Consider the following 27,197-nt stretch of genomic DNA (forward strand, 5'->3'; position numbering starts at 1 on the left):
TACTTTGTCTACTGGTGCTTTATATTTTCAGCAGAAATATCCATAATATAGAATTTAGTGGCATATGGGCCAATTGCCTTAAAATAAACAATATGTAATTCACAGATTTGAAATGTCTGAGAAAGAGCTTTGGAAACAAATAAGACAAAAGTTTCTGAAATATGAAATGGACTCAGATTTGTGGCAATGAGAAATGAACTCTAATAATAAATAATAGACTAAATTCAATATAGTTCAAACAATGGATCTCAAGTCCAAACTCACGAACCGCCCCATCCAAATCCTCGGGTCAAGATCAGATATGCAGTGAATACCTGAAGTTCCACATGCAGTTTGAAATGCTGGCTTAGTACATCCTCAATTGATCTAACCACATCCTGCAGTGTTGTGACCTTGTCAGAAAGAACTGTAGAGAAAATATATACACTATTACTTTCTGAATATTATATTAGAAATGTACATTTTAGCAATAGATAAAACTAAATCTTTTTCTTCTTAAATATACACAGTCATCAAATGACAATTACTACACAGAACAGAGGACGATTATGGAAGGGACAAATGAAACCAAACATTTGACTTATTTGACATACCAGGTATTTATTATCAGATGCCTGACATAATATTTCTACAGAGATTCCCCAAATAATTCAATTTTGAAATGGTCAACATAAAATAATATAATCAGCAGAATTTTGGAACGCACAATTTATAGCCAACAAAGTGATTTAGTGGTCAAATAGTAATAATCAAAGTCATTTGATTTCAAACAGAAATTGGCCCTGGCCTGTGCTGAGAATCAAGCATGTAAAGGGTTTGCTGATGGATTTGGAGATCAAATGTGTCAGGAGAACGATGCATAATGATGGAAAAAAATGCTAGGTGAAGTCAACATCAAGTCAGATCAAATCACACCGAGCTTATTCAGCTTTGTAGTGCAAATGTATTTGTCATCCAATTGTACCAGTACAACCCTTGGCGTTCTGGTTTCCTCTCACATGACAAGACAAAAATGCCGGTTGGAAGAATGTAGATCACACATGCCAAATTTGGCCCGCGATATAATTATATTTGGCCTGCAAGATCATTTCAAAAATGTATTAGAGGTGGCCCACTGGCCGCCGCGCCAGTATAGCGCATGCACAGTAATACAACAAATCCCAGAATGCATTGGCGTCAGCCCGCTAATCGCCCCCACCTCCTCTGTTTACGTTGCAGGGTCTCACCGTGGACTCTGGTTTTGGGGCCTGGCTGGTGTCAGGGGAAGCCAAGGCCGCTTCCCAGCGCCCGGAACCTGACCTCGCCAGGACCGTTGCCCACTCCCCCTCCCTGCCGCAGGCCGACCCACGACTCACGATGACGGGGCCGCTGATCCGCCGAGATGCCGCCCTGCAGCGAGAGCCGATGCCCCCACACTGTCGTTGTCCAACCCGATCGCCTGCAAACCCCGCCCTCCCGCACACAGGCCTGAGTAAGGATTATGAACTTTAATCTCAGGATAAAACGGATCTTCCAATAGTTTCATGTCACAGTGATAAATATATTCCTGGTTAAAAATGGTCCTGCACCTGGATACAAGCTCATTAGGCATAAAACTTGAAAAGTGTGTAAATCAAAAGATATCTGTACCAATGGAAAAAGGGCATGGCATGAAAGACCCCAACAATGAAGACGCTGTTTACATCCGGTACCGCACGGATGGCAGTCTCTTCAATCTGAGGCGCCTGCAAGCTCACACCAGGACACAAGAGAAACTTGTCCGTGAACTACTCTTAGCAGACGATGCCGCTTTAGTTGCCCATTCAGAGCCAGCTCTTCAGCGCTTGACGTCCTGCTTTGCGGAAACTGCCAAAATGTTTGGCCTGGAAGTCAGCCTGAAGAAAACTGAGGTCCTCCATCAGCCAGCTCCCCACCATGACTACCAGCCCCCCCACATCTCCATCGGGCACACAAAACTCAAAACGGTCAACCAGTTTACCTATCTCGGCTGCACCATTTCATCAGATGCAAGGATCGATAATGAGATAGACAACAGACTCGCCAAGGCAAATAGTGCCTTTGGAAGACTACACAAAAGAGTCTGGAAAAACAACCAACTGAAAAACCTCACAAAGATAAGCGTATACAGAGCCGTTGTCATACCCACACTCCTGTTCGGATCCGAATCATGGGTCCTCTATCGGCACCACCTACGGCTCCTAGAACGCTTCCACCAGCGTTGTCTCCGCTCCATCCTCAACATCCATTGGAGCGCTTTCATCCCTAACGTCGAAGTACTCGAGATGGCAGAGGTCGACAGCATCGAGTCCACGCTGCTGAAGATCCAGCTGCGCTGGATGGGTCACGTCTCCAGAATGGAGGACCATCGCCTTCCCAAGATCGTGTTATATGGCGAGCTCTCCACTGGCCACCGTGACAGAGGTGCACCAAAGAAAAGGTACAAGGACTGCCTAAAGAAATCTCTTGGTGCCTGCCACATTGACCACCGCCAGTGGGCTGATAACGCCTCAAACCGTGCATCTTGGCGCCTCACAGTTTGGCGGACAGCAACCTCCTTTGAAGAAGACCGCAGAGCCCACCTCACTGACAAAAGGCAAAGGAGGAAAAACCCAACACCCAACCCCAACCAACCAATTTTCCCCTGCAACCGCTGCAACCGTGTCTGCCTGTCCCGCATCGGACTTGTCAGCCACAAACGAGCCTGCAGCTGACGTGGACTTTTTTACCCCCTCCATAAATCTTCGTCCGCGAAGCCAAGCCAAAGAAAAAAAAAAGATATTATTTGTCTGTATATTATGTCTCTATGCTTGCATGGTTTAGTATGGAGGACTGGAGAATGCTACTTCATTGAGCTGTACTTGTACAACCAGATTGTGATAAACTTGAACAACATAAAGACACACACACATGAAGTTTGGGACAAAGACATTTTTTCCTTTATTTCCCCTGTGCTCCACTGTTTTAATTTTACTATCAATTTACATGTGATTAAAGTGCACATTCCAAATTTTATTCAAGGTTATTTGTATACATTTTGGTTTGACAATGTAGAAATTACAGCATTTTTTATGCATAGTTCCCTCATTTCAGGGTACCACAATACTTGGGACATAGCAAAGATATGTATATTAAAGTACCCTATATTTTGGCATATGTTGAGTCGCGACACCAAAAATACCTCTCAAATTAAAATGGGGGTCAACTTATATACAGGATATACTTTTGTGACCTTAAATTCGGCTCAAAATCCAATCTGCACTGATCTGATTTTTATTGGAAACAACAAAGATTAACACCCTTCAAAATCGCTGTCATTGTCTGATAACAACACATTTAGAACCCTCGAAAATCACTCTCGCTATCATTGTCTGAAGCAAAGATCTATACTCTCACTCTTTAAACAGTCATTGTATGGGTCCCAGTCTTTATCTGATAATGCGGGTCAGCTTCATCGTCAGTGTCCCACAATAAATCATCTTCCGGGCCATCATAAGAGATACCGCACTTTTTAAAACGCTTTTATCAGTCTCTATTTTAACTTTGTCCCATGCCTTGAGCACGGTTACACAGCATATCAAGTGATGCAGCACACATTGCCCGTCCCCTTTTGTAAATGACTTTTTTGCACTCAACATCCATGTATTCCATTCCTCGCACACATGGTCTTTGAACAGTTTGTTCAAGCAGACATCAAGAGGTTGCAATATGGATGTCAAACCACCCAGGATAACTGCCATGCAGTATTATGCAGTGCTAATCTACTTTCAGTGTTCTCAGTTAAGTGGCTATGAAACATATCCCAGACCAGCACACTTCGTTCTTTGTGTATACCACCTGGCCGCCTGTTCCACACATTGTTTATCCATAGTGTTATACCATTTTCATCCATCCTTTTTCATAAAAATGTACAAAAATAACTGCAGGGAATTTCATTGTCGGTTTAATTTTGTGTTTTAAGATTACCATCGGTCATAACTTTGTCCCGTCGGCCATGCACAATAACATCATGGGAAACCTGGTCCTTTTGGGCCTGTACTTCTGGTTTGAACCGTTTTAACACCTTTCCATTCCACTGTTCTATTGCCTATTAGGTTGAAATTCATAGGGGTTTCGTCCATGTATCTGATATTTGCCAAAGCAAACTGGTATTTCTGCCAGTTCCGTACAATAAATTGGTGAAACCTTACAACTTTATGATCAAGATCTTTTTTTTTGGCATAATACCAGATCTTTCCTGTTCATGAAACGGTTGCACCAGCTGACTGCAGCCTCAACATCACTGAGGTCTGGGTGCGAATTGGTCCATTGCAATGCAATGTTTTTTTTAATATTTTATTTAAGAGTTTTAAAACCACATCCATTTATACAAAAATTATAAAACTAAAGAAAAAAATGAATTAAAGTGCAAATGTTCCTATTTTTATTTTGGTTGACTATGTAGCAATCGTGCCTTTGTTCACATACCCATTCTGCAATGTGATTTATCAAACTCTGGCCAACAAGTGATTCCTTTTTGGTAATTTTCTTAAATTCTCTTCTTTCTTCCTTCAATCTCTTACCAACTTCTCATGTACATCAATTTTTTTTCTAGCAGCGCAGTTGTTGGCTTTCTTGGCCATTTCTATCACTTTCCACTTAAAGTTCGCTTCACATTTTCGTCACGTGCTGCCTTTTAGGTTATGACAGCAATCAACTCCAGATAGCAATCATCTCCAGATAGCGCCCTGATCAATCCATGCAATCTACTGGGGGGGGGGGGTAAATGGACATCTCAGGCATCACGAGCTTCAGGGGTCAACTTATACACTGGTCAATGGGGCACCTCAGGCAGCCAGAAAATTGAGGTCGACTTATACACCAGATATACCTTAAAACCCTTAAAATGAGAATGACTTGTACACTGAAATATATGGCAGTTGTGTTTAATACTTTGTTGCATATCCCTTGCATGCAATTACTGCCTGAAGTCTGTGATTCACTGTCATCACCAGCTGCCGAGTACCTTTTCTGATGATGCTCTGCCAGCCGTCTTCAGCTCCTGCTCGTTTCGGGGGCTTGACCCTTTCTGTTTTCTCTTCAGCACATGCTCAATTGGATTTAGATCAGGTGACTGACTTGGTCATTCAAAAACTTGAGTTTTTAGCTTTGAAAAACTCCATTATTGCTTTATGTTTGGGATCATTGTCTTACTGTAGGATGACACACCATCAAATAAGTTTGGAGGCAGTTGTTCGTGCTTGAGCAGTTGTTTCTGTACACCTCAGAATTTATTTTTCTACGGCTATTAGCAGTTACATCATCAATAAAGATAATTGTGCCATAATCTGCAGCAATCATACATGTTGAGTCCATAAAACCCCCACCACTATGATTCACAGATGAGGTGGCATGCTTTGGATCTTAGGCAGTTCCTTTATGTCTCTATACTTTTCTCTTGCCATCACTTTGATACAGGTTAATTTTGGTCTCATCTGTCCACAAGGCCTTTTCACAGAATTCCACAGGTTCCTTTAAATTCTTCTTGGCAAATTGGTTTCTGTGGCTAACTAATGGTTTTTGCCTTGCAATTTATTCTCTGTATTTCTGTTCATGAAGTCTTCTGCAGACACTAGTTATTGACACATCCTGACTCCTGAAGAGTGTTTCTCATCTATCAGATAGGCATTTGGGGATTTTTATTCATTTTGATTAGAATTCTTCTGTCATCAGCAAATGAAGAAAAAAAGTGTCTGTCCCAAACATTGTGGAGGGCAGTGTGTGTGTATACACACACACACACACACACACACGCACACACACACCGTTGCCACAAGTGTGCGTATATGTGCACACATTCATGAAACACTGTACCATGGATTGTGGACAGTTATGTGATCTCTCCATCTGGAACCTGGTGGGAATGTAGATTGTGGATGGTCGTGTGACCTCTCTGGCAAGCCTGAGATCAAAATTGACCTCACCTGCCAATTAAGGGTTAGATCTGCCCACAGGCAAGGCCTATGGGTGATTGGTCCTCTGAGGTCACACGGAGAGGCCTCGCATTGAAAAAGCAGCATGTAGCAGGTTTTTTTTGTCGTTCACTTTTCATGATGCTACATGGAGACCATCACTAAATTCCAGGTCACTGGCAACTCGAGGGCTGACAGCCTGTCCTGGATCACAAGCAGTGGGCACAAGTGCTGGGGATTTGGTTCCTTTGATACACTTGTTAGTTGTAATTAATTTACTATTTATTAGTGTGCTGTGACTTCTAGAGATAGAGAAAGGTGGTAGGTATTGTACTCAACCCATTCCAGAGGTCAGAATGTTTAGCAGTGATTTATTTGCACCTGATGTGTAGCTATTTGTGTATTATTGGCATCTATGTTAGTCTGTATGTGCCCTTAAGTGAGTCCCCTATGCATATTTATTGATATCATGTGTTCAGACTTGATTCTCCTTGAACCGGTCAAACCTATTCTGAACCCATTTGATGCAGCAAGCAGGGTTCAAGGTGTCTCAACTGGACCTGTACTGTCATAATGTCTTTTGCACAATATTAACTAATTTAACCTTTCCCTGTAACCACTGCGTGTGTGGACTGTGTGTTTGTGCGTGCATGTGCATCCGTCCATCCCATGGTGCACCCTTACTGGCGCGCACGCACACTCACCCATATATGCTTCCGCGACTTGTTTTTACTTGACTTGTAGGGTCAAACAATTTTTCCATATTTTCAAATTGGTCATAACAGTACGAATGATAATTGGAGTGCATTGCACTATTTGCATCCATGTAAATAGATGTCGCCAAGTTGCAGGAGACAATAAACAAAAAGGCCCTTTAAATTGCTTTATTAGCAGAGTCTTGGAACACAAATCCAAAGAATTTTGCTGTAACAACATACATAGAAACATAGAAGATAAGAGCAGGAGTAGGTCATTAGGCCCTTCGAGCCTGCTCCGCCATTCAATGAGATCATGGCTGATCTTAAAGTTCAGTACCCTGTCACCGCCTTCTCTCCGTAACCCCTAATTCCCTTATACTGAAGAATGTCCACTTCCTTAAGTACCCTAGGATGTAGATTATCAGGCCCTTGGGATTTATCAGCCTTCAATCTACCCAAGACCATGTCCTTAGAGATACTGATTTCTTTCAGCTCCTCCCTTGCATTAGTCTCTATGTTTCCCAACATCCTTGGGAGGTTATTTGTATCCTCTCTTGTGAAAACAGACCTAAAGTAAGAATTTAATTGGTCTGCCATTTCCTTATTCCCCATTATATATTCCCCTGATTCTGACTGCAAGGGACCTACTCTGGATTCCACCAATCTTTTCCTCTTGACATATTTATAAAAGCTTTTGCAGTCGGTTTTTATATTTGCCGCAAGCTTACTTTCGTAATTTATTTTTGCCCTCTTGATTAATCCCTTTGTCCTCCTTTGCTGCATCTTGAACTGCTCCCAGTCTTCGGATTTGGTACTTTTTTTGGCCAATTGATATGCTCTCTCTACCTAATGCTGTCTCTAATTTCCCTTGTTATCCAGGGTTGAGTCACCTTTTTTGGTTTATTTTTATGCCAAACGATTTCTGCAATTCTTCCATTAGATCTTTCCATTGTCTATCCACTGTCACCCCCCACCCCCACCATAAACACCACCCAATCAATCTTACTCAACTCCTGTCTCATACCACCATAATTCCCTTTATTTAAATACAAACTATTCTGATGAAGGGTCTTTGACCTGGAACATTAACTCTGCCTCCTTCCAAAAAAACTCAATGAGCATGACCATTGGCTGCCTTCGGTTTTTATTTCAGATTCCCAGCATCATCTGTTTTTGTGACTTCAATTATTGTGCAAAGTCATCACATCAACTACATTAGAATAATGTTATTCTGGTTATCCCATTGCAGGAATGTGTGAATGCCTGAGTGGATAGGGAAGTGAGAAGGTTTCTTTTTTGAAACAAAGGAGGCAGAGATAGATATAATTTCAAGAAAATCTGAGGCCAGGAAAATGTGGTTATGTATAAAATTACTTCTCCAAACACAATCAAAGGCATAACTTTAAAATAATTAGTTGAAGAGTGAGGAATGAATTTTCCATCCAGTGATAAACATCTGAAGCATTACAATAAAACTGGATAGCCTGCTATATTTTTGAAATTCTGATGATACAGCATCTGGCTCAGCATGTGATGTTGGTTGCTCTTCCTCCCACCTCCTGGGCTGCTCTGCTCTCACACTTCCTGGCCACTCCCTCCCAGGAATCCTTTGCTCCCACGATTCCAACCCCCTTCTAAGGGCCCTCTACTCCCACGATTCCGACCTCCGTCTAGGGACCCTCTGCTCCTGCTTTTCCTTCCCCACTCCAATGCCCAATACTCCTATGCTTCATTCCCTCCTTTACCCCCCTTCCTCGACCTTCTGCTTCCTTTCTTCCCTTCTGGGACCCTCTGCCTCCGCGCTTCAATCCTTCCTCTCCTGGGCCTACTGTTCCTGCTCTTCATTTCTACCCACCAGGACTTCCCTGTTTCCTCGCTGCCCTATAGTCCCCTTCACTTATCAATTTTCTGCCTTACCCCTCACTCCCATTCTTCTTTCCCGCTCTCTGGGATCCCGTACTCCCTCCCAACCTTCTCACCCATTAAGGCACCAATTCTCCCACTCCATTCCTATTAAAGTGCATACCATCTAAAACAAGTGCATTTAGAGGGCATCACCACGGTAATAGAAATCTCAACCCACAGTTTGGAAAATCTGCCAGTTCAGCACCAGGGAGGTCTAGACTGTGCTGTATTATTGAAATACTACTGTTTATGAAAGGTGATAAAGACTTTAGGATTCTTTGTCCTCTCATACAGCTAAAAAAGCACTTGGGATATGCTTCTGAAATGCCACTGGGTGTAAATCAAGAGCTGGGATGCAGAACAAGGCTGGGAAGAAGAGAAACAGCTTTTTTTCCAAAATGTATTAATACAAGGTGCTGAATTTCCTGTTCAATAAATCACTACAATTTGATGAGAATGTAGAAACCACATGTACTATACTCTCAATTTATTTTCCAGAAAGGTTTTCAGCAAAATTGCAAGCCATTCTATTGTAATCTCTTTTGCCTGAAAACTTGCAAATCAAATTTAATATTACTTGCCCATTTCCATTCACTGTCAGAGCAAATGAGCCCTCTTGTAGGAGTATCAAAAGTTAGGTGTGCCCAAGTGAAAGTAAACTGAATTTTAATAGCAATTAAACAAAATCTTTGGGGAAGAAATGTATTTTAAGGGAAGAAGTTGGGTTAACTCAAAGGGATGGTTTTTATTTTCATGGAGAAGCATAGACATCCTTCAGGGGTAAGGCAGCAATAGCTGGGGCAAAATGCAGGAGGAGAGTAAGTTCCTTGCTCCTAAGAAATAAAATCAGAGTATTGTTAAATGATCGAATAGCAAACCATCTACCATCTCTGCGCACAATCACTGAGGAAAGTGTGCTGACCGGCTGCATCAGTCTGGTATGGCGACACCAATATCCTTGAACGTAAAGGTGGTGGACACAGTCCAGGAGAGGGTCATGGTTGGATGTGTATGTACTCTGACAATAAATCTGAAATGGTGGAATAACAAACAATTTGTGTTGATTTCATGAATTTAAAAAAAAAAAATTATTTGTATGTCAAGGTTGGTCATCAATTTTAAAAATTGCCTTCATAGTATTAGAGGAAATAGCAAACCTTTCTTAGGTTCAGTCAATTTTTTTTCCTACCCTTCTAAATATAAACAAGCCTTGTCTGTCCAACTTGTCCCCACAAGACATTCCAGGTATTAGTTTAACAAACCTTTTCTGAACTGTTACCATTACAATAATATTTTTAACCAAAAATAAACTTTATTCACAATAAAACATATGAAAAGGAAAACATGCAAAGGCTTTTCACGTTCTTTGAATCATATTTGTACATACATCTACTATTCATTGTAGTGTCAACCATTTATTTTGCTATGTAGCACCCTTGCCACTAATATGTTCCCAAAGCCCATTTTGGGGACCCAGTAAGGAGACATACCATATCCATTATTCGATATGTGGTCTCCCTAATACCTGATATAGTGAACATAACTTTCTTACATTTGTAATTAATTCCACAAAAATTAGTTTCTTTGAATTGAGAAAATAACTTTGGTTCTCAGAAAAGTCAAACTTAGTGTTAGATTAATATGTTAGCCCATGCAGTTAATAATTAAAGGTATTTTTTATATTAAAGCATTTACCAGAAGGCCTGAGAAAATTGCAAATGTATTAATTAAACTTCATAGCATTCTTTGACTGTCAGAATGTTACAGCAATTAGTTTGACATTCACATCAATCGTGGAAGAATAACAGTGCAGATCAATTTCACTGTGGTTTACTGCTCAAGTTCTCAGACCAAAGCCAAACATTTTCTTCATTTATTCATTAATTTACATTAATTCATTAATTGTACAGAAATACAAAGGCATAAAAGCAGGCTATCAATAATCCAGAATTATTTGGATGAAAACATCTTCAACTCTTTTACCAATTTACTGTGTAATTGTTCCTTTCTTGCAGTTTGATACATTTTTTTTTAATTGTTGCAACATTTAAAACACTGTCCAACACGATAGTTACAGATTTGAGTGGCAGTCTAGCATTTAATACTGGTTTTAATGCATCCTTAAATTGCGTTCTTACATTAAATTTGTCTTGATCTAACTAAATTAAACAATAGTTGTAAGCAAACTTCCTTAACTTAAAACTTAACAGTATATTTAAATCCAAGATATGCGACAGAAGTAGCTTACCTGCTCGAACGAGATAAGAATTAGGTTCATTAATAGCGCACACAAAATTCTTGACGGTTGCTGAAACTGTAGCTCTGGTTGTCATGGGACTGGTGAGTTTTGAATCAGTGTTGTTGGCTGTTGCAGCTGTGGAAACACTGGTTGGAGAAGCTGTGACATTGTCGACTGGCACTTTGATGGTTTGAGGAGGCAATGTTTCCATCAGGTTTGGATTTGAAGAGTTTGCAGTAGGTGTGTGAGATGGAGACAATGGAAGTGAAGTTGAAATCCAAAAGGTCTCTGTAGATGATTGCAGAACATCTGGAAAGGCATGTGGGGTTGAAGTGAAAGAAAAAGAAAATGGCATTTCAACAGTGGAGCTCAGGTCAGATAAAGGATCTGTGATGGTTGCATTTGTAGAAGTTACAAAACTGGAACTGACTAACATGAAATTTGGCAATGTTTGTACCAAACTTTCAGTGGTGTGATCAATTATTGCTGTAGTATTGGCAGTGAAAATAGATTCAAAAATGGATGGCATTAACGAAGGTTGCACTGCATCAACTGAAGGTAACAATGTCTCAAAGGTAAAGGTACTTTCTGAAATATTACTGGAATATACTTTGCTGAATGAAGATTCAAGAATTACTAAAAGATTTATACTATTTGTATTTTCTGCCAGTAAACTAAATGTTGTTGGCTCTAGTTCTCGAGATGTGGACTCCCGAGTTAAAATACTGAATAGTGTTTCAGGAAACATAGTCTCAATCATTGCTGAAGATTCTAGCTGTTTCTCAAATAAGCTCAAGTATTCTGTTGACAGAACAGTGCCTGATTCTGTCGACCAGACACTTATCAAAGAGGAAACCAAATCCATCGGTGAATCTAACCCACTAGTTAGTTCAAGGGAATCATTTACTAAGAAACCTGTTAAATTATTGGTAACTTGAGGATAACTTGCATCTTCATCCAGTGATAAAGTCGGTGTCAGATTCATACCAGTTAAATTGAATGAGAAATTCTCATTAACTGTTGATACTAATATTGGGGTTTCACTCATCAGAGGAGTAACTGAGCTAATAACTAAATTTTCCCCAAATGATGAAAATGGTGTCTGGTTCAAAAGAGATGTAGTTGCAGGACTGATGCTGTTAAAAGATGAGAAATTCAACAATGGCACAGACCAAGCTGTGAATCCTGTGGAAAAGACTGGAACTGGCCTTGTCAGAAAATGGGTGTTGTAGGCTTGGGATTCTAGCATTTCTGGATCAAATGAATCAATAACCAAGGTGGAGGTTGGAACAAACCCAGCAGCTTTTGATGTAATGAGTGTTGTAATTTCCAAGTCATCACCAGATCCAAAATCATGATCAAACAATTCCGTATGAAGCAAGCCAAAGGAAGAAGGTATAGCTCCATGAGTGGAAGGCAAATGAATGGAAAGCATCGACCCATTAATCTCAGTTCGCATGACGCCATTGTTTACTGCATTACTTTCAGATAAACCAGCATCCGATGTTATCAGTGGCAGTAAGGCAGATGTTGACCTTGTAGAAACAAACTCTGATGTCAAAGCAATATGAACCAAAGCTTCGGCTTGATGAACAGAAGATTCCCCGGTGAGTTCAATCTTTCCTATATTACTTATAAATGTAATACCATTTGAAATTGGAGATAACTCATTTTCTCCTTCCATATAGTCAACAAGGTTCTTTGTTCTACTGAATGCCATGTCAACATAATTCAGCAGAGCTTGTTCACTGTACTTCAGTGTCTCCAAGTTGTCCCAATCTGGTACTGAAATTACAGTGGGCTGCCAAGTATCATGCTTACTGACTGAAGAAAATAATGAACTTACAGCTTCAGATGATTGTTTACTTGTCACCGTTAAGGGCAACTCAGTCTTTGTTAAAATACTTATTGGATGAGCCAAGATTGAACTGGAAAAATAAGCTGATAGGCTAGAGTGATTTGACAACTGAATGACAGCTTTACTTCTCTGAAAACTAAGCAGAGTTCCTGATGATATTGCTGTGATTGAAGGCAGAGGTGTTGTTGGTTGGTATTCTTCAGTCACCACTTTGATGCTAGATTGTAATAAAGGAACTACTTCCAAATTGCTATAAGCAGCTAAAGATTCTGGGTTCTCAGCAAGCACAAGCTTTCCTGACCACTTGATGTGGTTTATTTGTGATGTGGTTGCTTCAAAGTTTAGATGGATTTCTTCTTTCAGATTCAAACTTGACTGCAAGGCTAATTGCACAGAGCTTGTATTTACAGTTTTGGGCGGTTTTTTTATTACTGAGGCATCCAATGTGTCATTGAGTCCTAAACTTTGATCATGCATCTTGGTCGACAATAATGCAATGTTGGTGAAGTGTTCATCTGCAGGAAAATTGAGAAAAAATAAACATGACCTGGCTGAAATTCAATTCAATATAAAACATACGCGATGCATGCAAAACTTATTTTGTCAATTTTTGGATAATATTACTGTAATTTTTACTGAATTTGACAATTGTAAACATTCGTATGTTTTTATTTAGCCAAATACTGTAGATTTAAAGAGTTCAATGTAGGGAATCATTTTCTTATTGCACACGGTTGCAGGTCCAGAAAAATTGAATAATGGCATGCAAAACTTTTAGCAAAAGATAATTAGAACCATAGAAAATTACAGCACAGAAACAGGCCCTTTGTCCCTTCTATTCTGTGCCAAAATATTATTCTGCCTCGTCCCAGTGACATGTACTTGGGCCATATCTCCATACTCCTCTCCATCATAGTCCTGTCCAAATTTTCCTTAACTGTCAACATTGAGCCTGCATTTAACAATTTAGCTGACAGCTTGTTACACACTCCCACCACTCTTTGCATAAAGAAGATCTCCCTAATGTTCCATTAATTTTTTTTTCCTTTTCACCCTTAACGCATATACTCTAGTTTTTAATCTCACCTCACCTGCGTGGAAGAATCATGCTTGCATTTATTCTATCTACAGCCACTGTAATTTTCTATACCTCTATCAAATCTCCCCAAATTCTTCTATGCTCTAGGGAATAAAATCCTCTCCTGTTCAACTTTCCCTGCAATTCAGTTGTTCAAGTCCAAGCAACATCCTTGTAAATCTCCTCTTCACTTTTCGATCTTATTGATGTCCTTCCTGTAGTTAGGTGACCAAAACTACAAAGAATACTCCAAAGTTGGCCTCACCAATGACTTAAACAATTTTACCATAATGTCCTAACTCCTGTACTCAATACTTCAATTTATGAAAGCCAAAGTGCCAAAAGCTCTCTTTATGATACTATCTATGATACTTTCAGGAAATTAATTATCTGTATTCCCAGATCCCTCTGTTCTACGCAATTCTCAGTACTCTGTCATCTACCATGTTCTACCTTGGTTTGCTCTTCTGCAGTGCAACATCTTACATTTGTCTGCATTAAATTCCACATGCCATTGGCAGTCCATTTTTCCAGCTGGACTAGGTCACTCTGAAAGCATTGAAAGCCTTCCTCACTGTCCAGCGCACCGCCAATCTTTGAGTCATATACACACTTGGTAATCATAGATGACAAACAACAGTGAACCCAACATCAATCCCTTGAGGCACACTACTAGTCACAAGCCTCCAGTCAGAGAAGCAATCATCCACTACAACTCTCTGGCTCCATATAGATAGCATTCACGACCTTTTCTTCATCAACAGTTATGAAATACAATTAAAATAAATGAAAATTTTGAAATAATGAATAGGGAACTCTGATCATTTCTACTGAATGCAAATCTCAAAATCTGTGGACTTACAGCATTCTAATAGATTTAGACATGATTCAGTGTCATAAATAAATTGCAGGGAGGTGTGTCACTTGGCACCGACCGGTACTCAATAATGTTGAGAAATTGATTCCCAGAACACATTGTCCTGACACCAATACTAATGACAACTTATTAACTTTACTGTTTCATCAGTGCCAGTAACAACCAAAGAGAGGAAAAGTACCCAGCTTTCATATCTTGAGAATCCCACTGGAGCCGAAAAAGTACAAACCAAAGAAGAACAATCAAGCTATGAATTGTGCACTGTGTAGTCATACATATTAATAAGGTGAATGGCCAATTAATTCTTTCAGGTATTACTAATTATGTTAATTTCTGATGAGCGCATGAGGCAGACTCCTGCAGTTATTCTTAAGAATCCTACTGAATCTTTAACATTTAATCTGGAAAAACAGCTATAATATTGCATTGGCATTTCATTTGGAAGTTTACTCCTTTACAAGTGAAATAATATTCAAACGCTGCAATGAAATTTCAGTATGAATGGTTACATGCAGTCAGCATTGGTTTACAAACAAAAAATACACTGATTTCAAGTAGAAAGCACCCGTAGAAAAAGCTAAAATAAAATAATGCAATAAGAAACAATGCAGAAAATTTCTTAGATTAGATCCCACTTGGACTACACTGGTCTCATCAATCTTGTTTGGGATGATTCATAAATGTGATGAAGTGCATTGGAGAAGCTGAATTAACCAGTAATTTCTAACAAATCATTGATTAAGAGACATAAATTAAGGATTGCCAATTTAGCAGCAATGCAGAGTCTTTAATTAGGGGCTATATGTAAACCTCAATTACGATCTATGACTCAAAGCTCAAGCATTTCTAACCCTGTTTGAATCTCATGGAGATTTGAGGTTTAAGAGGCCACTGGAAACCTACCTGCTGAATCAGCAGGGATCCTTCAGTTGCATTCTCTAAAAGCTCAATGCTGGTCACCTAAGGGACAGCTGCACAGGATGCGCCTCTGAGCGCGCTCCGGCTCCTGTCCCTTCAGGCTGTTAGAGTTGGGACAGCCCGGCGTGGGCTATCAGCGCGGGAATGTCCCCACACTGATCCCACTGCCCGCTCTCCCAACAACCCGATATCAGTATCCACACTGTGCGGTAGCCAGGCCGGGCTGCAGTGGTTGGGGCAGGCGGCGCGGGCATTAGTGGTTGTAATGGCTGGAGGGGGCTGTAGGGGTTAGCCCAAACCTCTGAACCCCGTGCCGGCCGGCCGCCCCACAGTGCGGGGACTGATATCGGGCTGTTGGGAAAGAGCGGGGCAGCAGGATCAGTGTGGGGACATCCCCGCGCTGACAGCCCATGCTGGCTCCCCCTGCCCTGACGTCCCGTACCAGAGGGCAGGGGAAGCTGTGAGGGGAGCTGTCAGGCGCTGCCAGCTGACTGTCATTCAGACCACTGTGCTGCGGCGATTATCCCTCTCGGACAAGGGTTACAAAGTTCTCCTCGCAGGCACCTCCTGCGCATTCAAGTGGCCTACCGACAGCTGCATATTGCCATAATATGCGGCTTTACAAGTGGGGAATTTGGCCACCTGAAAGTGACTAAGCTTCAGCTCCATATCAACATTTATCCTGTTCAGCAAGCAAGCAACAGTCTATGGCTCTGCAAGTTACTGATTGGCCCTTGCTCCCAGGAATCTGCAACAATTACTGTCAGACTGCCAGCAAGATCTGGCAAGAGGGAACCCCTCCCAAGAGATCCCAACAAAGGAGAAAATCTTCCCAAGGAGCTGCAGGAATGAATGACAAGTTTCTGACAGCCAAAAATACTACTAAGGATCTCCAAGCCCAAGGCAAGCAAGTATTTGACATACTCATGAAGAATGCTAACTATCATTACTGACACACTAACTTGAGGAACTAACTACTGCCATACTGCCAGGAGTCCTCAACAAGTACTGTGACCTAATTGGTACAGATACATGCCCAAGAAGCGGCAGAAAGGGAGCAGAGGAAAATGAATGAAACACTTCACATTAGTCCAGTAATGAGATTGCTGAGAAGATTCAGTAATTACTGACACACTTCCAAGAAGCACCAGGAATAACTCATGCGTTTCCAAAGAGCCCAAGAATTACTGACATACTGAGGAAACCTTACACAAACTGATACAGTCCAAATGAGCTGGGGAAAAAAAAATCACTGTCCCACTGCTGAGGAGCCTCAGCAATTACTAATGCACTAAGAGACCAACAATTACTGGAATCCTGCTGAGTCCCAGCAATTAATAACCAGTCCAAAGGAGCCCAATTAATTAATGGTGTACTGCCAAAGAGCCCTCACAACTACCAACACACTTCTTAGAAGTTCAAGCAATTGCTGGCACACTTCCAAGCCCTGGCCATTATCAACTCAATGACAAACACTGGCAATCTTCCTGAGTGTTCCTGTCAGTTACAATTTTTTGGGATATCCCTCTAAAGACTAGCAAATCCTCAAGAGGTGTCTATAAACAGACATGTTCCTGCCGAGGTCCACCAAGCATTAATATACTCCTGAACAGCCCTTCTTTGGCTTGGCTTCGCGGACGAAGATTTATGGAGGGGGTAAAAAGCCCTTACAACTCCAACAAATCTCATGTTCTACTCATTAAGCAAATAAGATACCAAAAAGGAAGGAACCTCCACAAATTCTGATTCAACCCCTAATAATCTCACTCCCAATTCCAAAAGGATGAACATTAGTCAACAAAAAAAAAGTATTTAGCAGAGACACTATATTTTGAATGAAGAATTAATAATGTCCAAATATATTCAATGTAGGAAATTACAATCTTTTTCTGAAATTCCTTCATACCCGAGTTTGAAAACCAAGGTTGCAAGTAGACCCCTTGATTTACTGATGATGTTCCCAACCTTACACATAACTGAGCAAGAAGCCAACCAGCAAATCCTTCTGTTTGCTATGCAAGATATTGGTTGGCTTTATTCCTTCATGGGATCCTTTGGTAACTGGTGTATAAAATGAGTAATTCATGACAGCATACCTATTTTCATTAATACCAGTAAAAACAAGTCGTGCTTCACTACAATATGCCAAGATACTTCACAGGAGGATGATTGGATTGAAGTTGATAATGAGGCAGACAACTGTGGTACAATACTAAAGTAATTAAGTGATCAAACTCATATTCAGAGACCTGGACTACTTATCTAAAGACACAAGTTCAAGTTTTACCATATTCATTTAAGTAAATCTGGAACAACAAATTACCATAACATTTGACAGTTCATTTATGTCCTTAAGGGAAGAACTGCTAGTCCGACCTACATGAAACCCTTGTTCTCGGCCCAATTTAGAATGGACAATGAATGTTGCTCTATCCAGTGAACATCACGACCCATAAACACTAAAACTAACAAGAACCTATCTATCAAATACAAATTAAAAAGATTCTAAAGGTGTATTGCTTACAAGAACCTATCTATCAAATACAAATTAAAAAGATTCTAAAGGTGTATTGCTTACAAGAACCTATCTATCAAATACAAATTAAAAAGATTCTAAAGGTGTATTGCTTACTGACACCATGGTGTATTACGTGGAATACTCAATTTCAACCTGAGAAGTGATAAGAAGATCTTTTCAAAAAGGCAATAAATGACTTTACCCAGTGATGGTAACTTGTGCTGTTCCCACGCGTCTAATTTGTGAACAGGCAAGAGAACCACAGTTCGAATTTTAATGTTACCAATATTAATTTGACAAATAAAAATCTAGATTTAACTTTCTTTTAAACTATGTTAATCAGCCAGACACACCATCCCTCTTTTATTGGAGAAAAAAACTGACATGACTATTTTCTTTTCAGAAATATCTTCTGATCAATAACTCTTTTGTCTCTGAGACATAGGGTGGGGAGGGTAAATTCTTCTCAGCTCTGACTATTTTCCAGAAAAGGTTGCAACGTACAATTAAAGTGAGAATACCACCTAACACCATTATCAATGAAACAAATTATCTACCTATTGTTGGAATCGATTACACTATTGAAGGTACCAATAAATGTGGAATGCGCAACTGTAAATTAAAGTTAAGAACTTTCCAGAGCAAATTGAGATAGGCCTGGGATATAACTACAATTCTCTTCCAAAATATTTTTTTATAATAGTTTTATTAAGTTACATTACAAGGATGGATTAGCATTGAAAGTTGAGTTTTCCTTTGTTCTCCAGGAGAAACCAAAGAGCATCAAACTTTTATGAGCTTCATTACATGCTAGAGATCAAATAAACTTGGTAAGCAAGCAGCAGGTCAAAACCAGCAAAACAAATTGCCTTCCTTGTCCTGCACATCGCATTCTCCCAGCTGTCTCCTTACCAGGTTAACCAATAATAGTTTTCCATATAATTACAATCAAATGAAATTTACAGATCGTAAACACTACAAATGACATTCAGATTGTTGCTTTTCCAATGTGTTCATTCAAACAATGGACAAAAAGAAAAGACAGCACACGTTTTAATTAATTGTAGCATTTGTGCCACACGGGTATGGAGAAGAATGACATGCACACCAAAGCCTTGAAGTCGAGTCTGTTTATTGCACTGGCTGTCGTGTTTATATGCGCCCCAGGCGCTGATGTGAGGAGCCTGCGTCATCAGAGAGCCAGCCTGAGATTGGCCAGCGTTCCCACCAGAGTTCCCCATCTTCCCGCTGTTTGGGAGGTCACCTGAGGCGACGGCCGGTGTCATCCCCAGGTCCACACGATCGCCGTGTTCATCGGACATTTTGTGGGCCAATCCGCATCTCCATGCACTGGTCGCTACACAATCCCCCCCCCCTCCCTGAACCGGTGATCAGGCTGACTTGGGCGGTCTGCCCTAGCAATGCAGGGGAGGACTGGAGACCGACCGGCTGGTCACAATCCAGATACACCAATTTCAGGCAGTCGATAGTAAAGGTCTCCTCCTTACCCCTAAAGTTGAGGACAAAAGTGGACCAGTTGTCCCTGATGACCCTGTAGGACCCCTTGTAGAGTCACTGTAGAGGCACCAGTGTGTGCCCCTTCACACAAACACATACTGACAAGTCTTAAGTCCCTGGGAGCATTGGGCTGTCCATGTGGAGCAGGTTGTCACGGGACCACGGACCCCAGTTTTCGCCACGTTCTCGAGGGTGGCCGCAGGGTCTTCGGGCGTTTGTCGGGGGCCAGGAACTTCCCTGAACTGATTAAGGGCATGTTGTAGACCAAATCCACCACTGTGGGGGGGGGTTTGAAGTCTTCCCTTGGTGTGGTGCAAATCCCCAGCAAGACCCAAGGCACTTCGTCCACCCAGTTGGGACCCTTGAGCCGGGCCATCAAGGCTGCCTTCAGGTGCCTGTGAAACTGCTCCATCAACCCATTGGCCTGAGGGTGGTACACTGTGGTATGGTGGAGCTGTGTCCCCAGGAACTTAGCCACTGCTGCCTAGAACGCAAATTGTGCCCCCCTGTTTGAGGTTAGGTGCTCTGAGACCCCGAATCTGGTCACCCATATGTCGATGAGTGTCCTGGTGCAGGTTTCTGTGGTGGTATCAGCCAGTGGGACCACCTAAGAGACCGGCAACACGAGTTGGGCAGGTGAGGGGGTGGGTGGTTGGGGGAGACAGCAGGGTGACTGGAAAGGCATGGGGGTGGATACAGCAGCACAATTAGGGTGGGCTTTCCGAAATCTGGAAAAATCCGAAATTTGGAACCAAGGGTTCCGGATAAAGGATTGTGTACCTGAAGCAGAATTGTCCCAGCATATTAACTTGGTCTTCAACTCAGAGTCATCTGTTTGTGGGGCTTGCTGATGTGGTCTACAATGGCACTGATATCCTTTTTCGCTCTCCAGACCATGTCCACCCTGGTCGCAACCCTTCGAGAGTTGTTGAAGTCCTCATCCATGAGCAAGAGTCGGATATCCTCGGGCAGCTGCTTCAGAAAGATCTGCTCGAAAAGCAGGGAAGGCTTGTGACCTCGGTCAAAGCAAGCATCTTGCTCATTAGAGCGGACGGGGCCCTATCCCTCAATCCATCTATATGCAGCAATCGGGCAGCATGCTTGCACTGGGAGACCCCAAAAGTGCGGGTTAACAGCTCTTTGAGAGTCATGTATTTGCCAAGCACTGGAGGCTACCACGACTCTTGTTATTGTGTCTTGATCAAGTGCGCTCACGACGTAGAAGTAGCGGGTGTCAGCGGTGGCAATGCATTGAAGCTGGAACTGAGCCTCAGCCTATTTGAACCATCCAAAACGTTGGGAGACTGAGTGAGACCACATTGGATGGTCACTGGCTCTGCTAGTCCTTCATCTTAAGGTCCAACAGCCAGTTAGACCTGTTGGGGTCACCAATGTAGCATTCGCACTATGCGGGCGTGGAGAAGAATGACCTTGGCCTTAAAGTCGAGATTGGTTTATTGCACTGGCTGTTGCATTTATAAGGGCCCCAGGTGCTGACATCAGGCCCTATGTCATCGGAATGCCACCCTGGGCTTGGTCAGCATTCCAGCTACAGTTCCCCGTCTTCCCACCTGGGATGATAGCCGGTGTCACCCCCAGGTCTGCGCATTTGTCAGCCATTTTGTGGGCCGGTTTGCATCTCCATGCGCGGGCCTCTACATAATAACATTTCACAAATACCAATTGCTCTCCAATCACTTTATACAAATACAAAGAAACCCTATAATTATGACTGAACACCTGATAAGCACATTTTAGAATTTACTATGCAGTAGTAATGCAGATTTAGTAGGATTCGTGCTGCACCATATGGCTGATGTTCTTGAGACAACCAGGGACAGGGAATAAATACTGTTTTACTTGTAGCACCCACCATCATGAAAGAACAGAATAAAAATAAACAAGTATCTGTTTCTTAAAATGTGATGCCCTAATATTATGATTTGGAAAAGGCAATCAATAAAGTATATTTCTAAACAGTCAAACACTAGGAAATAAATTTGTGTGCAAGATTTCTCAAATATACTTCACAATTCTTAAGGGGACCATCTGCCCTGGAGGCTCCCACAACACACACGTCAATCACATTCCTGTGCTTCCTGCAACCTATTTTATCTTGAATGCCAATCAACTCTACCCCCCCACCCCACATGATAAAATCATTTACACTGAGGGAAATTTTACATTTATTTTTTTTTGGGGAAGGGTGACAAAAAGCGCAAAAGCTCCCCCCAAATAACACAATGCCGTGTGTTGACCTGAGAGCCAGACCATTCAGGAGCCCCTGAAGAGGCCCACCTCATTTAGAGTGGCCAATTAACCTACTAGAGTATTTTTAGAATAACAAGATGCTGACATTACTGACAACCAGCACAGCTATCTGTGCAGGTTACATCTTAATTTGCAGGAACTTTATTTGTGTAACAATTTTTCCACATAATCCAATTCTATTTGTGCAGTCAGTCACTCTTTGCCAACCAACTTCAAGTAAATCAATCTAAAATGTGATTCATGAAGAACTGAATAACAAGAGCAAGCAAAGAAAAAAAAATTATTGGACCTCTTTCTTTTTCTCTCCCACTCTCCAAAAGAAAAATACAACCTAGACCAGGGGTAGGACTTCATAGTACCTTGGAATACCAGTCCCTTTGTGATTACTGAGCTCAACAGTACACTCTTTCCTCTAAATGATGTTCCAAACTGTTAATTTTGGTGATCCTAAAGTTTAGATGATGTCTCTTACTGTTTTATTCTTGTTTTTCAGCCTCATAATGGCTTCTTTGACTTTCAGTGACACATTTCTGGACCTCATGTTGAAAAATGGCAACTACAGACTCCAAAGGTGATCTAAACCTTAGATGCAAGCCTAGCTCTCTTATACCTGCACCAATGAAGTAATTAAACACATCTGAGTACTCAGAAACACCTTTGAAGCCAAATATCCCAAACGTTATGGTACCCTGAATTGAGGAGTCCATGTATTAAAAAGTGTTGTAATTTCAACATTGTCAAACCAAAATGTATACAGATAAAAATGAATAAAATCTGGAATGTACACTTCAATTATATTTGAATTGTTTCACTATAAAAGTAAAACTATGAAGCACAGGGGCAAATAAAATAAAGTATCTTTGTCCTAAATATTATCGAGGGCACTGTATGTGATGTCTTGTATGTAATCTGACAATATATCTGAACTTTGAAACCAGACCACTTTTCTCTCTCTCTCTTTGGCTTGGCTTCGCGGACGAAGATTTATGTAGGGGGTAAAAGTCCACGTCAGCTGCAGGCTCGTTTGTGGCTGACAAGTCCGATGCGGGACAGGCAGACACAGTTGCAGCGGCTGCAGGGGAAAATTGGTTGGTTGGGGTTGGGTGTTGGGTTTTTCCTCCTTTGCCTTTTGTCAGTGAGGTGGGCTCTGCGGTCTTCTTCAAAGGAGGTTGCTGCCCGCCAAACTGTGAGGCGCCAAGATGCACGGTTTGAGGCGATATCAGCCCACTGGCGGTGGTCAATGTGGCAGGAACCAAGAGATTTCTTTAGGCAGTCCTTGTACCTTTTCTTTGGTGCACCTCTGTCACGGTGGCCAGTGGAGAGCTCGCCATATAACACGATCTTGGGAAGGTGATTGTCCTCCATTCTGGAGACGTGACCCATCCATCTCGAGTACTTTGACGTAAGGGATGAAAGCGCTCCAATGGATGTTGAGGATGGAGCGGAGACAACGCTGGTGGAAGCGTTCTAGGAGCCGTAGGTGATGCCGGTAGAGGACCCATGATTCGGAGCCGAACAGGAGTGTGGGTATGACAACGGCTCTGTATACGCTTATCTTTGTGAGGTTTTTCAGTTGGTTGTTTTTCCAGACTCTTTTGTGTAGTCTTCCAAAGGGGCTATTTGCCTTGGCGAGTCTGTTGTCTATCTCATTGTCGATCCTTGCATCTGATGAAATGGTGCAGCCGAGATAGGTAAACTGGTTGACCGTTTTGAGTTTTGTGTGCCTGATGGAGATGTGGGGGGGCTGGTAGTCATGGTGGGGAGTTTTCTTCAGGCTGACTTCCAGGCCAAACATTTTGGCAGTTTCCGCAAAGCAGGACGTCAAGCGCTGAAGAGCTGGCTCTGAATGGGCAACTAAAGCGGCATCGTCTGCAAAGAGTAGTTCACGGACAAGTTTCTCTTGTGTCTTGGTGTGAGCTTGCAGGCGCCTCAGATTGAAGAGACTGACATCCGTGCGGTACCAGATGTAAACAGCGTCTTCATTGTTGGGGTCTTTCATGGCTTGGTTCAGCATCATGCTGAAGAAGATTGTTAATGGAGAAGGGTTCAGAGAGCTCATTGCTGTATCTGACCCGACCTTGTTGGTTTTCGTGCAGTTGGATAATCATGTTGAGGAACTTTGGGGGGCATCCGAGGCGCTCTAGTATTTGCCAAAGCCCTTTCCTGCTCACGGTGTCGAAGGCTTTGGTGAGGTCAACAAAGGTGATGTAGAGTCCTTTGTTTTGTTCTCTGCACTTTTCTTGGAGCTGTCTGAGGGCAAAGACCATGTCAGTAGTTCCTCTGTTTGCGCGAAAGCCGCACTGTGATTCTGGGAGAATATTCTCGGCGACACTAGGTATTATTCTATTTAGTAGAATGCTAGCGAAGATTTTGCCTGCAATGGAGAGCAACGTGATTCCCTGTAGTTTGAGCAGTCTGATTTCTCGCCTTTGTTTTTGTACAGGGTGATGATGGTGGCATCACGAAGATCCTGAGGCAGTTTTCCTTGGTCCCAACAAAGCTTGAAAAACTCATGCAGTTTGGCATGCAGAGTTTTGCCGCCAGCCTTCCAGACCTCTGGGGGGATTCCATCCATACCTGCTGCTTTGCCACTTTTCAGTTGTTCGATTGCCTTATATGTCTCATCCAGGGTGAGGACCTCATCCAGCTCTAGCCTTAGGGGCTGTTGAGGGAGCTGGAGCAGGGCGGAATCTTGGACTGAGCGGTTGGCACTGAAAAGAGATTGGAAGTGTTCTGACCAACGGTTGAGGATGGAGATCTTGTCGCTGAGGAGGACTTTCCCGTCTGAGCTGCGCAGCGGGCTTTGGACTTGGGGTGAGGGGCCGTACACGGCCTTTAGAGCCTCGTAGAAACCCCTGAAGTCGCCAATGTCCGCGCTGAGCTGGGTTCGTTTGGCGAGGTTAGTCCACCACTCATTTTGGATCTCCCGGAGTTTGTGCTGAAGATGGCTGCATGTGCGACGGAAGGCTTGTTTCTTCTCTGGACAGGACGGCTTTGTAAGGTGAGCATGGTGGGCAGCTCACTTCTTTGCCAGTAGCTCCTGGATTTCCTGGCTGTTTTCGTCAAACCAGTCCTTGTTTTTCCTGGAGAAGCCCAGTACCTCTTCAGTGGATTGCAGTATGGTAGTCTTCAACTGATCCCAGAGGGTTTCAGGGGACGGGTCCGTGAGGCGGGTTGCATCGTCGAGCTTTGCTTTGAGGTTTGCCTGGAAGTTTCCTCTCGCTTCGTCTGACTGCAGGTTTCCAACATTGAACCTCTTTCTGGGGGCTTTACTGTTCCTGGGCTTTGGCTTGAAGTGAAGGTTGAGCTTGCAGCGAACCAGCCGGTGGTCAGTGTGGCATTCCGCACTAGGCATGACCCTGGTGTGGAGCACATCTCGTTTGTCACTTTCTCGCACCAGGATGTAGTCCAGGAGGTGCCAGTGTTTGGATCGGGGATGCATCCAGGTGGTCTTAAGGCTGTCCCTCTGCTGAAAAAGGGTGTTTGTAATGACAAGCCGCTGTTCTGCACAGAGCTCCAACAGGAGGCGCCCATTGTCGTTGCACTTGCCGACGCCATGCTTGCCCAGGATTCCTGGCCAGGTTTCTGAGTCTTTGCCGAAACGAGCGTTGAAGTCGCCCAGGATGACAACCTTGTCGGCTGTAGGGGTGCGTTGGATGAGGTTGCGCAGGTCGGTGTAGAACTTGTCCTTTTCTGCTGGTTCCGCCTGGAGGGTTGGAACATAGACACTGATGAGGGTGATGCGACGCTTGTTTTGAAGGGGGAGTCGCATGGACATGATTCGGTCCGAGAGTCCTGTCGGAAGGTTTTCGAGTTTGGAGGCAATGAAGCTCTTGACCATGAAGCCTACACCAGATAGGCGTCGTTCATCCGAAGGCTTGCCAGACCAGTAGAGTGTGTAGCCCGCGCCGCGTTCTTGGAGGCTGCCTACATCTGCCACTTTTGGTTGGATAGTAAATGACGTAACATTCTTTTCTTTGGCTTGGCTTCGCGGACGAAGATTAATGGAAGGGTAATGTCCACGTCAGCTGCAGGCTCGTTTGTGGCTGACAAGTCCGATGTGGGACGTAACATACATACCACAGAAATGACCAACAATATCAACTCCCAGCAAGAGAGAATCTAACCACCTACTCTTACAGTAAATGGCATTACCATCATCAACTTCCTGGATGATCATCATTTACAAAAAAAATCACATTGACCAGCCTCATAAATCCATGGCTATGAGAGCAGATCAGAGGCTGGGTATTTTGTGGCTAGCGAGTTATTCTCAATATTCCAACGCTTTTCCAGCATTGCAAGGTATAAGTTAGGAGCATCATGGAATTTTCATCAGACGTTGAAATAAGTGCAGGTCAAATAATCTCAAGAAACCTGACGCCATCTAAGACAAAGTAGCTTGCATGACGGACACCTATCAACCACCTCCACCCCAGTGGCTGTGTGCGTACGATCCACAAAATTGCAGAAATTTGCGCAGGGTACTTTGACAGACAGTGCCTGCCAAACCTGTGATCTCTATCACTGAAGGACTTATTGCAATAAGCACATTGTAACACCTCTACCTACAACTTTCCCTACAAGTCACTCACCACTCTAACTTAAAAACACTGCTACCCATCCTTTATTCCTAGCTCCAAGTCTTGAAACTCCCTGGCCAACAGCACTGTGGGATTTTCTTCACTGGAATTATTGTGCGCACTCACTCACTGGAATGCCGTCCTGATTTCCGCAGCCATGACCATGGATGAGACATTGCTTGCAGTAATTAATGAGGACATCACCTCCCTGCTGGCTCCCTGTTGTTCAAAAAGAGCATAGAGCATGTTCAACTCATCGGGGGGTATTTACGCCCTTCTCTGCCGCTCGTCTTTGTAACATGGGTCATCTTTCTCAGTATTTGCATTCTACGGTCAAACTCTGATAACCCACTATCTGATTGCTCAGAAGTCATTCTGGTTTGATGTCTGGCTCATCAAGACTCAGTTTCCCATGCTCCCTTTTAAACTTTCTGGAGTCCTGTTTTCCTCACATCCTTTAAACTTACCAAACTTGCCACTAAATTTAAATATACTATGTGTAACATCTGTAGCTAAAATACACAAGTGGATATGGTAGAAATATAAACAACCAATAGAATGGAACATATGCCAGTCTGCCACCAAAATCCCAAGAGTGTGGATTATCAGAGTTTTACTGCACTTGGCATCATTCGACAATATTGATGGAGTCCAGGGAATTTCCTGTAAATAGGTCAACTTCTTGGACATCCTGCAAATATTTACAAATGCAGACGGCTGTGTTAGTTGACTGCAAGGAGCTCTGTAGCCAAATGGTATCATATCAAATATAACATATAACCATAT

At 42.5% G+C, this 27,197-nt stretch overlaps 1 protein-coding gene across 5 annotated transcripts in view; it reads right to left on the reverse strand.

The window, feature by feature from the left end:
- The window catches only part of LOC138745821 (UPF0606 protein KIAA1549), a 350,579-nt gene that overhangs the window by 219,025 nt on the left and 104,357 nt on the right, over nt 1-27,197 (reverse strand). For all 5 annotated transcript variants that reach the window (XM_069903162.1, XM_069903161.1, XM_069903164.1 and 2 more), the window contains exons 2-3: nt 10,800-13,163; nt 315-406 (exon numbers count right to left, since the gene is read on the reverse strand). In XM_069903162.1, coding sequence (XP_069759263.1) covers nt 315-406; nt 10,800-13,163 — 2,456 coding nt within the window. The remainder of the gene's footprint in view (nt 1-314; nt 407-10,799; nt 13,164-27,197) is intronic.

Source organism: Narcine bancroftii, chromosome 11 (assembly GCF_036971445.1).
Source record: "Narcine bancroftii isolate sNarBan1 chromosome 11, sNarBan1.hap1, whole genome shotgun sequence".
In the NCBI taxonomy this organism is placed as follows: Eukaryota; Metazoa; Chordata; class Chondrichthyes; order Torpediniformes; family Narcinidae; genus Narcine; species Narcine bancroftii.